This window comes from Macaca mulatta, chromosome 2 (genome assembly GCF_049350105.2).
Source record: "Macaca mulatta isolate MMU2019108-1 chromosome 2, T2T-MMU8v2.0, whole genome shotgun sequence".
Lineage (NCBI taxonomy): Eukaryota > Metazoa > Chordata > Mammalia > Primates > Cercopithecidae > Macaca > Macaca mulatta.
In genome coordinates, this window is record NC_133407.1 from 60,003,317 (window position 1) to 60,019,446 (window position 16,130).

The window sequence follows — 16,130 nt, forward strand, 5'->3', positions numbered from 1 at the left end:
TTTCCTCCGCTCAAGAACAGTAACTGCTCACTGCTATGTCAGCCACATAGCCCCAGAGCCGGGGTGAGAGGTAGGGCTATAGGCTCCTGACTCCCGGCAGTGCCTCTCTCCAAACCCCCACGACGGTGGGATAGCTCCCTCCATCTCAGCAGCCGCTACCAAGCACCCGACCCACTCTCGCCCGCCTCATCCCTCGATCCCCTTCCCTCCTTCTCACAACACTCCGCGTAAAACTAGCCCAGCCTTCCCAGCCCCACCACCAGTTTTCCCACTTCCGCCCGGCGCGTGAGGCCCTGGGCGGTGCAGGGGAGCGCTGACGACAGACGTGGGCCGTGACGTCGCTGCGCCCTGACGTCAAGCCGACGGGCGGCGCGGTCGCCCGGGAGACCAGGAAAGCCGTTTCACACCTGTCGTAGTCGAAGTCGAGGTGAGGGACAATGGCTTTCCTCAGCCTGGGATGACGCGGTCCACCGGAATGCAGTTCCGGAGTGGAGGCGTGCTCGTACCCGGGGAGAGGACCAGAAAGCTGAGCCGCGGTGCCCCAGCGAGGGCACGAGGTCCCGGGCCTGGACTCCGCCGCCACACTGTTCTGCGGCCCCTTCCTGCTGTCTTCCAGCCCGCGGGTCCCAGGCGCGGTGCGCCTTCCTCCCAGCCCCAGGGAACGCGCGGCTCTGCTTCCTCACCCCCGCACCTTCCTCCTCCTCCTCTTCCGGCCACGGCAGGTCCAGGGGGAACGGGGTTAGAAAGGGACAGATTTGAAAGCCGTTGCAGCAGTTTTGTCTGGCCTTGCGGTTGGTTTCTGTGCGGAAGATCCCGCCGCTTCAGGGAAGTCTTAGGACGTGAACTCCCGCCTTCACCTGCCCCTGACCTGCTCGTAGTGGTGTGATTCACGCCAAGACAATGGTTCTTTACGTAAGGGCTTGAAAGCTGAACGTGAGTTAATGGCCTAACGTGACACTGGTGTGAGAAACGGAATTGGAAATGAACAAGGACGTGTCTGCATTTTAAAAAATGTCTTTTCGGTGATCTTGTTAGAGAGGAGGTTCACAAACACTCACGTAGCTGCAGCCACTTATCACTGCACCTCTTGCCAAAGTGCAGTCCACACACGTGCAATGAGAAAAATTAAAGGGACTTGTTTGATAACACACGCAAAACTATGTAAGACTAAATTTTAAAAATTTACAAATTTTCCCTGTTGCCAAAAGGGAAAGAGACCCTTCTTCTTTCTCGAGAAACTTAGTATTTGTGAATTCTTCCTCAATTTAATATGTATGAAAATCTTTTTTAAAACCTAGGAATGCTTTTCTTGAGGACCTGGAAGCCATTTCTTTTAAAATGTAAACATCAAGGAAGATAGGGCCCCAATCTCCTTGTCGCTTTGGGAGTTTAACCTACCTGCGTTATTCCTAATTGTAAACACCTGCTTTGTTATAGCGCTATGCATTCCTTAGGAGGAAAGCCGTTAGCTAACACAGGTGGTTACCCCAATTACCAGATGAATTAAAGAAGAAATATAAAAGAATGTATAGAACACTATGTTAAGCCCTCTTCCATGAGGACACGTTACCAATTTCCTTGAGAATGTGTGTGACGGATTATATCTCCTTGACTGTAGTAAGAAGAGTGGGATTTCCTTCTCTCTTTGTAACCTCATTAGCAGATTAGCTGTGATGTACATCAAAGTCTAGTTAAATGCCTAATTACTAATAAAATTGTTGTCTTTCTGCATTGTGGAGCATTTTCTGAGTTGGCATGATATTTTACTTTTAATTTCCCCCCAATAATCAGAACCTGCCAGTTCCTCCCCTTCTTATGCTAAGGCCATAAAGTTGGAATAGATTCACAATGAGGGCACTACACAAAAACTGTTCTACTGGTGCTTTGCTTCTACTGTCATTTAGATCCGTGCTCTCAGATAGTTTTATGGGTGAAATTTTCAAAGGATGTTTAGATGGTGATTTTTTGGAAAATTCTCCCAATAGAGTTGAAGTTACTGTTTTATTTTACTGATGGCAAGTCCACCGTTAAATGACAGAAATGAGAATAATGAACCTTCTGGGCTCTTGCCACATGATTATGACAAATCTGCCAAACATCCGATTATGGTTGGACCTATGTTGACATGGTTAATGGTACGTCCGTTGCAGACCTCAGTTAACTTTAAGACACATGTCATATTATGTTTTATGTGGGAAGACAGAAAGCTCGTTAGTTTTTGGTTTTAAACAGCACCTCACTGAAATGAGTCTTTGTGCTAACACAAGGAACAAAGAATCTCCTCTTCCACTAGTGGTTGCACCATTTACAAAGATAATGCCACTATAGGACCTTTTGACAACTACAGTTTTCCTGCTGCCTTGCTGTATGGCCGGGGTTGCTGTCTCTGATGGAGTACCTCCAGTCTCTCTTTTCAAAATCCCGCCCTGATTGAATGCGAACAACCTCAGGAAGGCTTCACTAACTCCCACCTCTCATCTGAAACATAAGATATTTTCCTTTCTTGAACTCTTAGACTGCTCTTGTCTATAACTCATGGTCCTCAGGCCTTCTTCCCTGCTATGGAATTGTGCCTGTATCATCTGACTCTGCTGTCACTGCTCTCCCTCTTCTCCTGACTTCTTAGATATGTACAAACAGCCCTCACTCGTGAGGGAAGGATTAAAAAAAAAAAAAAAAAAGGAACCCAAAGTGCTCCTCCGTTTATCCTCTGTAGTTTTATGAAAGTAGTGACTCACTTTTATATTGAATGGCTTTTATTAGAAAAAGAAAATCTGTTAAAAGTAAAATATCTGCATAAAATTATGTAAATGTCCATCTTAGATAAAATTGGCACTTCTTATTTTTTGATCAGTCTTCTGTTCAGTATTTGCATATGATATTTAATCTGGTAACTCTAAATTCTCTCTTTCTGTATTTAATCCAGTATTCATGACACAATTGCTTTTTTCATCTGCTAAACTTAAATGCTGTATTTTCATACTTTTTCTGGCAGCATTTCAGAAAAATACTTGATTTTTAAAATATACTGAAATGTGTATTTAAAATTTTAGTCATTATGTATTTGAAAAACAATTAGTAGTAAATCACAGCAGAAATTACTATTAGGCTATAAAGTTCTAACAAAAGAGAAAATATTCTTTCTAACTTAGCAGTCTCTATAGTTCTCTCCTGTTCTATTGGCCCAATAACTAATGGAGAAAACCCTAATTGTACTTTCTAACATTGAGCTGATGAAATAAGCATCTGTTGAAACAGTTATCACCATTCATCCCCAAATACTCCCAAGAATTTATAAAGCATCTTAGTTTGAATGTTCTCTACATGATTTCTGTTTGACTGTTGCCATCAGTATTCTTAGATTTCTTTTTGCTTCAAAGCTCTCTCACCATATTTTGGGAAGTTATGGACCGTCACATTCCCGTGCATGCTTTGCCTGAAGAAATCCAAAAGGTATGCTATTATATTGTGTTGCTACAGCCTAACAGTGGGAACGTTTAGTAGTTAGATAATTCTGAAACCTAGAGGAGTGAATTCATTAATTTTGGTCATAGGATCTGAATGAATTGGTGGAGTGGGAGAGGGAATAATTATTATCATAATGAGCAGAATTGTGGAATTCAATTCAGTATAAAGAATTTTGTTACTATGAAAGAAGACATATATCTAATTCCAACACAGTATTTGACCAGATGGTTGTGGAGCCCTAGTGAAAAGCAGGCATCAGAAACGTCCATGTGTGTTTCAGTGGAGCTGGATTTCTAAGCCTCTATTATGGTTTCACCAACATTAATTCTCAGTATTTACTGTGTGCCAAGCACTGTTTTAAGCCCTTTTTATACAGTTGACCCTTGAACAACATGGAATTAAATTGTGTGGGTCCACTTATATGTGGGTTTTTTAAATAAATATATTGGAAAATGTTTTGAAGATTTGTAATGGTTTGAAAAAACTCACAGGTGAACCAAGTAGCCTAGAAATATTGAAAAAATTAAGAAAAAGGCATGTCGGCCGGGCGCGGTGGCTCAAGCCTGTAATCCCAGCACTTTGGGAGGCCGAGACGGGCGGATCACGAGGTCAGGAGATTGAGACCATCCTGGCTAACACAGTGAAACCCCGTCTCTACTAAAAATACAAGAAAATTAGCCGGGCGAGGTAGCGGGCGCCTGTAGTCCCAGCTACTCGAGGCTGAGGCTGGAGAATGGCGTGAACCCGTGGGGGCGGAGCTTGCAGTGAGCCGAGATCGTGCCACTGCACTCCAGCCTGGGGCACAGAGCAAGACTCCGTCTCAAAAACAAAACAAAACAAAACAAAAAGGCATGTCATGAATGCATAAAATGTATGTAGACACTAGTCTATTTTATCATTTACTACAATAAAATATGCACAAATCTGTTATAAAAGGGTAAAATTTATCAAAACTTATGTACACAGACAACAGACAACATGGTGCTATTTGCAGTCAAGAGATGTAAATAAACATAATGATGAAGTATTAAATTGTAACTACATAAAATTAACTGTAGTATATACTATACTAATAATTTTATAGCTACCTCCTGTTGCTTTTGCAGTGAGCCCAATAATTGTGATTATCTCCTTAAAACACTGTGTGATAATCATGGCCATCTGAGCAGTTCTTCCCTTCAGGAAAAAGTGATCTTGAAGTTCTGTTGTATTTTTCATCATGTTTAGTGTAATTTCACAAACTTTGGGTAACACCAAAGGACACATTTAGCATGCCACTACCTGATGCTGGAAGTACTTTCAAGAAGCAGAGAAAAGTCATGACATTACAAAGCAAAAGTTGAATCGTTTGATATGTACTGTAGAATGTGGTGTGCAGCTGTGGTTGCCCACTATTTCAAGATAAGTGAATCCAGTGTAAGGACCATTATGTATATCTAAAGGAAATTTATGATGTTGTAGCTACAGCTATGCCAACAGGTGCAAAAACCATGTACTTTTTGCAAAACCCCTTATAACGAAAATCCAGTTTTTATGTGGGTGCAGAATTGCTATAAGAAAGGCATACCTGCAGACTCTAATATGATTCAGGAAAAAACAAAGTCATTCCACATAGTGAGCAGAGAGTGGTGAAAAGTCTGGGATGTTAGTGGTTGGAGGAAATGGGGAGGCTGGAAATGGAGTAGGAAATCTAGGATACAGCCAGGTGTTAGAGGATCTTGGATGCCCTGGGAAGGAGTTTGGATTTTAAGCCACAGAGGAAAAAAAAAATCATTATATGGCAACTTACAAAAAAAGGTGAAAGATCTAAAGCTGGATAATTTAATGCCAGCAAAAGATGGTTTGGTAATTTTTGGAAGAGGTTTGGCTTAAAAAAGAAAAAGTCAGGATAACAGGAGAAGCATCTTTTGCTGACCAAGAGGCAGCAGACAGGTTCCCAGATGTCATTAAGAAAATCATTAAGAAGAAAGGGGGTTTTTGGTTTCTTTTTTATTGCTTTTGTGTTTGTTTGTTTGGTTTTTTTGCAGTAAAGAAAGTTTAATTGATATGAGGCCACTGTGGCATGTAATCAAATCAATCTCCAAAAATTAGCAGGCTAGGGATTTTCAAGGATAGTTTGGCAGGTGGACTGGGGCTAGGGTATGGGAGCTGCTGATTGATTGGGGATGCAGTCATAGGGGTGTTAAAAATGGTCCCAGTGTGAAGACGGAGAGTCCAAGTGGGACATCAGTCATTAGAAATACAAAAGCCTGAAGAAACATCTCAAAAGGCCAGTTGTAGGTTCTACAATAGTGATGTTAATTACAGGAGTAATTAGGGAAGTTGCAAATTCATTGGAATAATGGCTCCTAGTCATTTACACCTACATATTAGCAGAATGCAGACCCCTCTAATTCTCTTAACCTGTTGGCTAAAGTTTTACAAAGATGGCTTAGTTTAAGGGATATTATTTAAACTATAAAGTTCTCCCAAAGTTAGATTGGCCCACACCCAGGAATTGTGTATTAGTCTGTTATCATGCTGCTAATAAAGACACACCTGAGACTGGGTAATTTATAAAGGAAAGAGGTTTAATTGGCTCACAGTTCCACATGGCTGGGGAGGCCTCACGATCATGGCTGAAAAGCAAGGGATGTCTTACATGGCGACAGGCAACAGAGAACTTGTGCAGGGGAACTCCTTTTTATAAAACCATCAGATCTTGTGAAACTTACTCACTATCATGAGAACAGCATGATAAAGGTTCACCCCCATGATTCAATTATCTCCCACCAGGTCCCACTCGTGATGTGGGAATTGTGGGAGCTACAATTCAAGGTGAGATTTGGGTGGGGCACAGCCAAACCATATCAAATGACCAAGAGCAGTTTGGAGGTTAAAGGCAAGACTGAGTTGGTTAGGTCAGAATTTTCTCACTGTTACAATTTTTGCAAAGACAGTTTCAGTCCCCCTCCTTTGGGTTTCATCATACCTTATTTTTAATCTGTGGGTTATGGAAATGGAAAAAGGCTGACCGCCACTGTAACTTCTTCCTGCTCATAGGGGCAGATTTGGAGTAGGAATTGCCCTCAGGGTAAGAGGATTGAAACTGTCTTGTAATTGTTGGTATGTATTCATGTGTGCCAGGTTGAGGTCCCAAGGTCTGCATAACAAAACATTGGTGCTCTTATCCACAACTTTCATACAGCACTTAAGTGAACAGGTGGATGATAAGACAAATAATGAGCCCCAGCATAAGGAGAGAAAGTCCTCACTTCAGGAATCCTTGTAGAACTGACCTGAAGCCTTAAGGGATACAGGTGAATGACCCCAAGACTCAATCAGATATGGGGTCATTAGCAGAGACTCAAACATAGTGGACAAGGCTGGAATCTAATAACAGTTGTACTATAGTTTTTTTCTGAAACAATTTTTCTCTCTCCAGTTCCCCATTTCTACCAAACACAAATCTTAGTAGGACCAGTTTATTTGCAGAATAAGTTCCAGTCCCATTATATTTGGCCTATTTATTTGCATAAAATGCAGAAAGAATAGTTATTTGCCACATAGATTCTTTTTCTAAAAATAATTGGTTTTGCTGGAATTTATTTCATAAGGAATCTCAGATTAGACCTTTTAAGAGTCTCTAGCCTGGCCAAGGATTCATCTGTGCCTGCAGATACCTGTATGAATTGGGTGAATTTCTCTCTTCTTGAGGTCCCACAATAACTTGGGATTCCTGGGTCTGTCAGAAAGTGACATTCTTTATTTACTACAGGTTAGGAGCCCTGTAAAGGACAACATATGAGACCAGTATTTCCAAGGGGCCGTTATCAGCTCTGTAAGTCAACCTCAGTTACTCAAAGCAGCCTGAAACCATGCCATTTCCAGTCAAAGCCTTGGTAAAATAATCAGTGTCTCCAGTTGTGTCCTGTTACAGAAAGCAAAAGAAAGCAAAACAAAAAGCAGATTCTTATTGAACTTATGCAAAAAACTATGTTGCCATATGCTAAGAATACAATTAGTTTCAAAATTCTGGAGAAATCAGTTTGAGAGAAAGAAATAGCCTCCAAAGTTTGCAGATAGAAATATGCTTCATTCAATTGTTAAAAGGTATAAACAGCTCAAAAGGAAAGTTGTTGTATTTTTTGACCCTGAAAAACAAAAAGGATCAGAAATATTTCAAACAGTCATAGATTATTTCATTATTCTCTTAGTTCAGACCATACAGTTAATTCCTGTTCTGTTTAATATTCATGAACACATCAGCTCTTCTTGAGAGTCCTAGAAGTTTTTCCCTCTATATTAATGGCACAATCTTTAAAGATATCAGAAATGTGCATTCAAGAGCCCCTGTTAGAGTCCCATAGCTGATTATAAAATCACCTTTTGAGAAGGATCAAAGTAAAAATAATTTTGGATGACAAGAGGCTTAAAACAGCTATGGTTTAAGACTCAATTAACAAGGAAATTTGGTTATTTTTGTGGCATACAATTTAGTATAACAATTATTACTGATAACATATACTAAGTCATATTGAAATTATAGGAATCTTGCACAATTCTGGAACACATACCAATAACACTTTCATATAAATACAGCCCAAAGAAAGCCGAATACCAATTCATACTTGACAGTGCTCACTCTATAATTTCAACATGCCAGATAAGCCAGATGTCTCTTTTGGACTTCAGGGGACCTAATATTGAAGAAGTTAATGAAATCAAAAGGACTTAATTTAGAACTTGAAATTTTGATTTTGGAAGGTTTGTCAAATATCAAATATTTAGAATACTTAGTGTTACAAAATAGTATCATTGGTTATTCATTTAGCAGAAGTGATAACTCAAAAATTTCAAAAGGCAAAAACCTAAACAGCATACCCAATAAAGATAGCATGTGGCTGCCTGAGTCTCTCTCCCCTCTTTTTCCTTTATTTTTATTTATTTATTTATTTTTTGCAGTTTACTTAAAAGGCAAAAACCTTTCATTGTGGCTCAGTATTACAAAAAAACTTTGTTCAAAAGAGGAAAACCAAATTTTACCTTTGTATTGATGTACTATTAATGTTAGGCCCAATTTTCAAATAAAACCTTATAAACTAATCTATACAGTCTTAATCAATTTGACCATAAGGTAAGATTTTCATAAACCCCCCATAACTTTTTATAATTTATTAAAGAGCAGATCAGTGTTCTAAGAAAACCATTATTCTGACACATGAGTACAGATTCTGGCCTTGTAACAATGTGCTTTTTATTTTAATGTTTTAATTTATAGAAAAACTAAATAATCCCCTTCAACTTTTGGCTACATTGCTCACACCCACAGAGCTTCCTTTACAAGATCAATCTTATATAAATCTTTTGTAACTTGCTTAAACCTTCAGTATTGTCATATCTTTTTGGGACAATCCTCAAAAATCTCTAAACTCAACATTATTACTTGCCTTTGAACAAAAGTCATGTTTCCAAGCCAAAAACACGTTCTACTTTCTTTATATAACTTGTATATAAACTTTCTCTAGTAGTCTCAATGTTACTATGTTAACTTTTAGTGACTTTTATTTCTGGTTAGGAACCTGGTAAGTAAGTAATTTTAACCATGTATCGGATTACAGAGCCTAGGACAAGGACAGAGCTTCAGACAGTGTCTGACTCTTCCTAGCCTAGTCGGAGGACAGGGCTAATTCCATATGTCCCCAAATCTTACCTAGAATCTAATGGCTGAAGAATAGATAAGTCAGTTTTCAAAAATATCTAGAAGTAGTTTATAACCTTAAAACATATAGCAAAGACAGTATTCAGTCTGTCTACTTTAGACCAAATGTCTAAATTTTGAAGATGTTTTTATTTTACCAATAATTTTTAAAACTATATTTAACAAAGATTTCTAAAGTCATCTATACTAAAAGGCATTAAATTTTCTATTTTTCTGACAAAATATTTTATTTTAAGGCTCGTTCTTCCCTAAACCAGTTAATTAGAGCTCTTTTATATAAACATCCCACACACAACACATGTAATTACATGGAAGGAAATGGATCTGGTAGTTGTAAGAATTTTTTGTTTGCCAGTTTTTAAGTTTCTTTTCCTCTTTTAGACTATCAGTTTATTGATTACCTATTCCCTGCCCTAAACAATTGTCAGCTAGGCAACTCTAAACTTGCATTTCTAAAGGGACAGCTCCTAGGTGAAACAGGATAGAGAACTTATATTTTAAAAGCACAGAGCTGAGACATTAAGCCAAAACATTGTACGATAAGAGTTTCTAATAGACACAGGCAGGCACCCTTACCAGTGGGGGTTTTCTTAAAGATGTAAATTTCTAAATTGGATTTGTGGCTTCAGGGTGGAGCCCTTCAAGGAACAGGGCCAAGAAAGCATACAGCTTCCAGGCCCTGGTAGGCAGAGCTGGAAGGTAGAACAGATCCCCAAAAATCAAGGGCTCCATTTTTATGCCTAATCCTGGGCCCCCCAAAAGAGAAACACTATACGACGAGATAGTGATTTTGTGATGTATCTCATTGCAAGGACATTTTCGCTGAGGCTAGTGGGCAACCCAAAGCCAATCAGCTTAATCTGTAATCAGTCCATTCCCCAATCCATACTTTCCAGGTGCCCAGGAACATGGTTGTCTTATTCAGTGTGCAAAGAACTGAGTATCGCCCTGTAGTAACTCAATTGTAAGTGTCTGCCATTAGCCATCCCTAAGCTAGGTAAAAGCCATCTCTTACCTAGCTATTACACACCAAGGCTAAAAGTTCTCTCATAAAGCCTCTCTCATAAAGCGATTCCTCCCTCCCTCCCTCCCTCCCTCCCTCCCTACCTCCCTCCCTCCCTCCCTCCCTCCCTCCCTCCCTTCCTTCCTTCCTTCCTTCCTTCCTTCCTTCCTTCCTTCCTTCCTTCCTTCCTTCCTTCCTTCCTTCTTCCCTCCCTCCCTCCCTCCAAGTCTTGCTCTGTCTTCCGTTTTTATTTTATTTTATTTTACTTTTTTGAGATGAATCTCACTCTGTCACTGAGGCTGGAGTGCAGTGGTGCAATCTCCAACCTCCGCCTCCTGGGTTCAAGCAATTCTTTTGCCTCAGCCTTCCGAGTAGCTGGGATTACAGGCGTGTGCAACCATGCCTGGCTGATTTTTGTATTTTTAGTAGAGATGGGCTTTCATCATGTTCAAGACTGGCCTTGAAATCCTGACCTCAGATGAACTCACCTGCCTTGGCCTCCCAAAGCGCTGGTTTTATAGGCATAAGCCACCAAACCCAGCCAAAGCAAAGTAATTTCTGATACCTTCAAAAGTTAAAAAGGTCGGATAATGTAATGCAAAACAGAGCAGAGTCATACATTTTGAGAAGGATTGTCTACTTACAATTTCGTGGGTTCCATGAGGAAAACAGGTTTTTCCCCAAATGGGGACTGTGGTACCTCCTCTGTTTTTCCTAAGGAATCCCAGGCTGGCAAAAAGAAGTAAATGGAGAAACAATTCAGCCAACCAAAAAGAAAAAAACTTTTTCTCAAAAAAACAAGATCCAAGAAGAGAAAAAGCATAAAGACCTTTAAAATATATGTATGGTGTAGGTATCAACTTTTAATTAAGCCAACTTTTAACCATAGAGCTTCATTAAAGAAATCCTTTTAAATCTTTGGTTACTATACTCTAGCCAGGACAAACATCCTCTGGCTTTTAAGTTTTTTTTTTTCCCCTCAAAGATCTTCTCCTAAGTGTCTTAGCTAAGATTATGACTTATCCATGGATGCATGAGATGTCTCCAAAAGAGATGGCAAGCATTTTTACAATATCTAGAATAGCCCCTGAGGTAGCTCAGAGAAAAGAAAATTCAAGACAGGAAATCAGAAGCTGTCCATGGAGAAGAAAAAAATCAATAAATGGCAAAAGTCCCACAAGTATCCAACCAGAAATGACTCATTCTCAAAGCCAGCAACTGAACCCAGACTGCCACTATAAAAAGGTAAAGTCTTAGCTACTGAGCTACAGCATGGGGCAGCTGTCATTGCTCTTCCAGGAAGGAGTGTGGGGCATCATTTTCAAGCTTGTAAAGGATTGTAACTGCTCGAGAGAATTTTCTGAAGCTAGTTATGACATTATTCATCCTTTTTAAAATCTTTAATTGTGGAGAATAAAAGATTTCTAAAATTTCTATTTTTTTTTAAATGGTATACTCAGTTTCAGTAGTGACTTAATCTGAGTCTTTTACAAGCCTAGATGTTAATGTTCCAGGATTTTATCATATAAGCAAGAGGTATTCTTAGAGAGGGGATAGATGAGACATCTTCATCATCTCCAAGAATTCACTCTCAGTAATGGCTTAAGATAACAAAAGATGACAAGAGCCCTGTAGAACTGCGATCTTTAAGACAAGACTCACCCAATGGTATGACACATTTGGGATGAAGAGTGTGCTGACTTATCTCGGATACCTGGTCCTCTCGTACTGACATGAACCAAAAAATTCCTGCCCTTTGGATGGTGGAGACTGAGAGTGTACCTCCACATAGTCACAAAGTCAAGCTCCCAAGGACGTAAAACAAGATGAGAGGGAAACCTTGTCCAGATTTTATTTCAGGGACCTGCAGCAAAGTTTGTAACTGACCAGCCCACAGGGCCAACTTGAGCATTGGGCTTATAGGGATCCTAGGCCCTTGTTATATCGTACTGTGCCCCTCTCCATGACAGAAGACACATAAAGATAAAAACTGAGAGGAAAGGAATGAAACAATATGAACGCTCATAGCACAAAGTACACCAGATTTGCTACAACCTCAGACTAATCACACAAATCTTTTTCCCATTAATCAGACTTTGCAAAGGAGACAGTGATTTTTACCATTGAATCAAAACAGTTTGCACAGAGAGAGGTCAGAATCCTGACTGATAAGAAATTCTTACCCTTTTGCTGGCATGCCAGCTTTCCAGGTTCCTTTTCTCTCAGCAGCTTTGGTGACCCTGCTTGCTCTACCATAGCCGTGGGGGCCATGCTGCGTTACAAAATAAAATCATCTCTTTCTGTTTCATAGAATCATAGTCAAAAACCTCTTGTTTTGCAAGATGTAGCCAAGCTACATGGGGGAACTGAAATGACATTTTTTTATTCTAGGCAGAGGAAAATACACATGACAAAACAGAGACACCAGTCACCCCGCATAGCATCCAAATGTTGACCTGGCAAGGCTTAAAATTGCCTCTGTTGGCCCGTGTTGTCTTTGATCCACTCAAAGTGCAGTGGGATGTTCTCCAACCAGGAGATTCAATGGGTGATCTTTGAGCAACATGGAAGAGTGGATAGTCACCCTGAATTAGACCTGTTGAACTTTCTTCATGGCTTACAGAATGTGACCAACCAGACAAACTAGTAGAGCCTCCTGGACTTTCATCAGCAATTCTTTCAGGGAATTCTCTCCATATATACAAATACACACAATGAGATAAAGACAAACAAAAAGGCCTTCTAAACCAGGGTTCCTAACCAAAAATTTCCGGAAGTAATTCTTCTGAACTAACCTCTTACTCTCTAACTGGGGAGACATCTCCCCAAACTGAGACTCTTCCTACTATTTTGGGAGAGCCAGCTAATGCCCCCAAAGGAGCCAAACTGAGACCCTTAAAGGAGCAGAACCAAGAACCCCAATGGAGCCAAACCAGTTGGGAGAAGGAAGAAGGTTCTGGCTGTGCTTAGAATACTCAGCAGAGCAGTTTAAAGATGTATTTCTAGGAAGGATGTCTTTCTCCACTGCAGTTAGGCCCAAGCACTGTGGGTCAACAGGGCCTCACTGAGAAAGGACAACACCAAACATGGCCTTCAGTTCCAGAGAAATAAGCAGCTGCCAGAGCTCACCTCCAATTCTGCCATACTGTTGGGGGCTGACAAACTGCAGGCAGGCACCCACAAAGGCAGATCCCAGACAGACCCCCAAATTTATAACAGCCTGATGGATTTTTCCTGCCTCCCAAATAGATGAAATCAAGCCACTGAGACCATGGCATTGCAGTAGAGAAAGAGTTTAATGGAAATGAGGATGGCCATGCCACACAGAAGATGGAGTTATTACTCACATCAATCTTCTAAACAGGTTTTTAATGCAAATGAAAGTGCCCTATTCTGGAAAAAAATGACACAAAATACATTAGTAAGGAAGAGAAGTGAGCACCAGGATTTAAGGAAGGAAGGGATAGCCAACTCTATTGTTTTGTGCAAGTGTAGTCAGGTTTATGATCAGGACTGCCATTATCTATAAAACTGCTAATCTCCAGCCTTGATGGGAAAAAATAAACATCAGGTGTTAGTCTTTTGGTTGTGCAACACAAAGGCTTGGACAAGGAGATAACTTTTTGTAGACTGATTCCATCAATGCTTTGTCCCTGAAGTTAGGAAGTACTTCAACAGTACTCTATGGAAAGGACTGTCAATGCTATGGAAGAGAACCCTGATAGAACATTACCAAAGTCTTGAAAGATTACACCATTGAAGATGACACCATTATAGAAAAAGCCATGAAAGTCGTCAAGCCTGGAACAAGAAATTCGTTCTAGATCAAACTGACCAGATGTTGTGCATGACTTCAAAGGATTTACAATGGAGCCAATAAAGGAAATTATAAAGGAGATTGTGGATATGGCAAAAAAGGTCAGAGGGTGAAGGAACGGTTTCAAGATACTAATCTTGGAAAAATTCAGGAGCTAATAGACACCACACAAGAGGAATTAGCAGAGGACAACTTGGAGATGATTTTTTTTTTTCCTGAATCAGTGCAGATAATGAGAAAGAAGACATAGTAGAGGCAGCGCCAGAAAACAAATTGATGCTAGATAATATGGCAGAAGGGTTTCAGTTATTCAAGACTGCTTCTCACTTCTTTTATAATATGAACCTTTCTATGATATGGGCACTGAAACTAAAGCAAACATTGGAAGAAGGATTGGCATGATATGGAAACATTTTCAGAGAAATGAAAAAGCAAAAAGTTCTACAGAAGTTATGACATATTTCCTCAAAGTTACTCCAAGCGCGCCTGTCTTTTCTGCCTCCCCTTCCACTTTCTCCACCTGTGTCATCCCTGAGAGGGCAACACCAACCCCTCCTCTTCCTCTTCCTCCTCAGCCTACTCAATGTAAACATGAGAATGAAGACATTTTTGATGATCCACTTCCACTTAATGAAGATTAAGTATATTTTCTGTTTTTTTTTTTTTGAGACAGAGTCTCACTCTGTCGCCCAGGCTGGAGTGCAGTGGCCGATCTCAGCTCACTGCAAGCTCCGCCTCCCGGGTTCACGCCATTCTCCGACCTCAGCCTCCTGAGTAGCTGGGACTACAGGCACCCGCCACCTCGCCCGGCTAGTTTTTTGTGTTTTTCTTTTTTAGTAGAGGCAGGGTTTCACCGTGTTAGCCAGGATGGTCTCGATCTCCTGACCTCGTGATCTGCCCGTCTCGGCCTCCCAAAGTGCTGGGATTACAGGCTTGAGCCACCGGGCCCGGCCTGTTTTCTGTTCCTTATGATGATTTTCTTAATAACATTTTCTTTTCTTTAGCTTACTTTATCAAATATGCATTAATTGAATGTTTATATTATCAGCAAGTCTTCCTGTCAACAGTAGGCTATTAGTAGTTAAGTTTTTGGGGAGTCAGAAGTTGTACTTGGATTTTCAACTATGTGGATGGGAGGTTGGTACCCCTAATGTCTATGTTGTTCAAAATTCAACAATATATCAACTCATTTAATCTAATTAACACTCAGTTCTTAGTTTTTGTGCTATTCTCTTCCCTTTTAGTTCATATCTGTACTCAGGACAGGGCATTTTTCCCATATTTAGCTTGCAATCCATACATGGTTAATAGCATAATTAAAAAAAAATCTCTTTTTGAAAAAGATTGACTTAAATTGTGAGTTATAACCTCAAACTTGAACTATCATTAATCTTTCAGGTTTTTCAGTAAATCTACAGTTAACTGTTAATTAACAACCAATCTGTTACATTTTGATTAAAATTTGCAGTCAGCTCTCAGATATGCTTTTGTCCATTGTGCAGGTTCCCTTGGGCTGCCTGTTAACATTAATCATGCCATTGATTTAACGTGATGCTTACTGTTGCTGCCTGCCCTTCAGGTTTATGTAAATTGTAACCTCGCAGGAACAGGAAGAGAAGTCCATTTACCATAAAAGACCTTTTAAATCATTACATTCAATTATCTTCACCTTTTAAGTTAGGTGTAAAAGAGTAAGCATAGAGAGGGTTCAGCTATACTTGTGCTCACCTGAGAAATAGTGCTTGTATATATTTGAAGACATGAAATATCCTTCCTCTTGCCCTGAACTAAGTTCCTTTCTTGTACTAGCCTAGGTGTGATGGAAATTAAAAGAAACAAAGCAAAACAAACAAAATCTACAAGAAACAATAGCTGCACTTCAGACCTTAATCACCTCTCAGGCAGAGGATGTATAATGACATGAAAAAAAAAAAAGCTCTACAAGACAGCATATGATTTAGTGCCATGTAAGATAGTATCTGCCATGAGAATGAAGAAAGTGGAAAGAGGAATCCCTGCATGGTGGGATGGCCAGAGGGGAAGCTTTATGCTGTAGATGAAACTGGAGTTGCCTCTTGAAGGCCTAGTATTTCCACAGGCAGCAGGTAAGGCATCCTAGGGCAAAGGAACAAAAGCTTTCT

At 40.1% G+C, this 16,130-nt stretch overlaps 1 protein-coding gene across 1 annotated transcript in view; it reads left to right on the forward strand.

Moving 5' to 3' along the window:
- Positions 1-345: 345 nt before the first annotated feature.
- Positions 346-16,130, forward strand: part of LEKR1 (leucine, glutamate and lysine rich 1) — a 225,032-nt gene continuing 209,247 nt past the window's right edge. The window contains exons 1-2 of the mRNA XM_015131868.3: positions 346-427; positions 3,381-3,453. Of these exons, the coding sequence (XP_014987354.3) occupies positions 3,406-3,453 (48 nt within the window). The 5' untranslated portion in view covers positions 346-427; positions 3,381-3,405. The remainder of the gene's footprint in view (positions 428-3,380; positions 3,454-16,130) is intronic.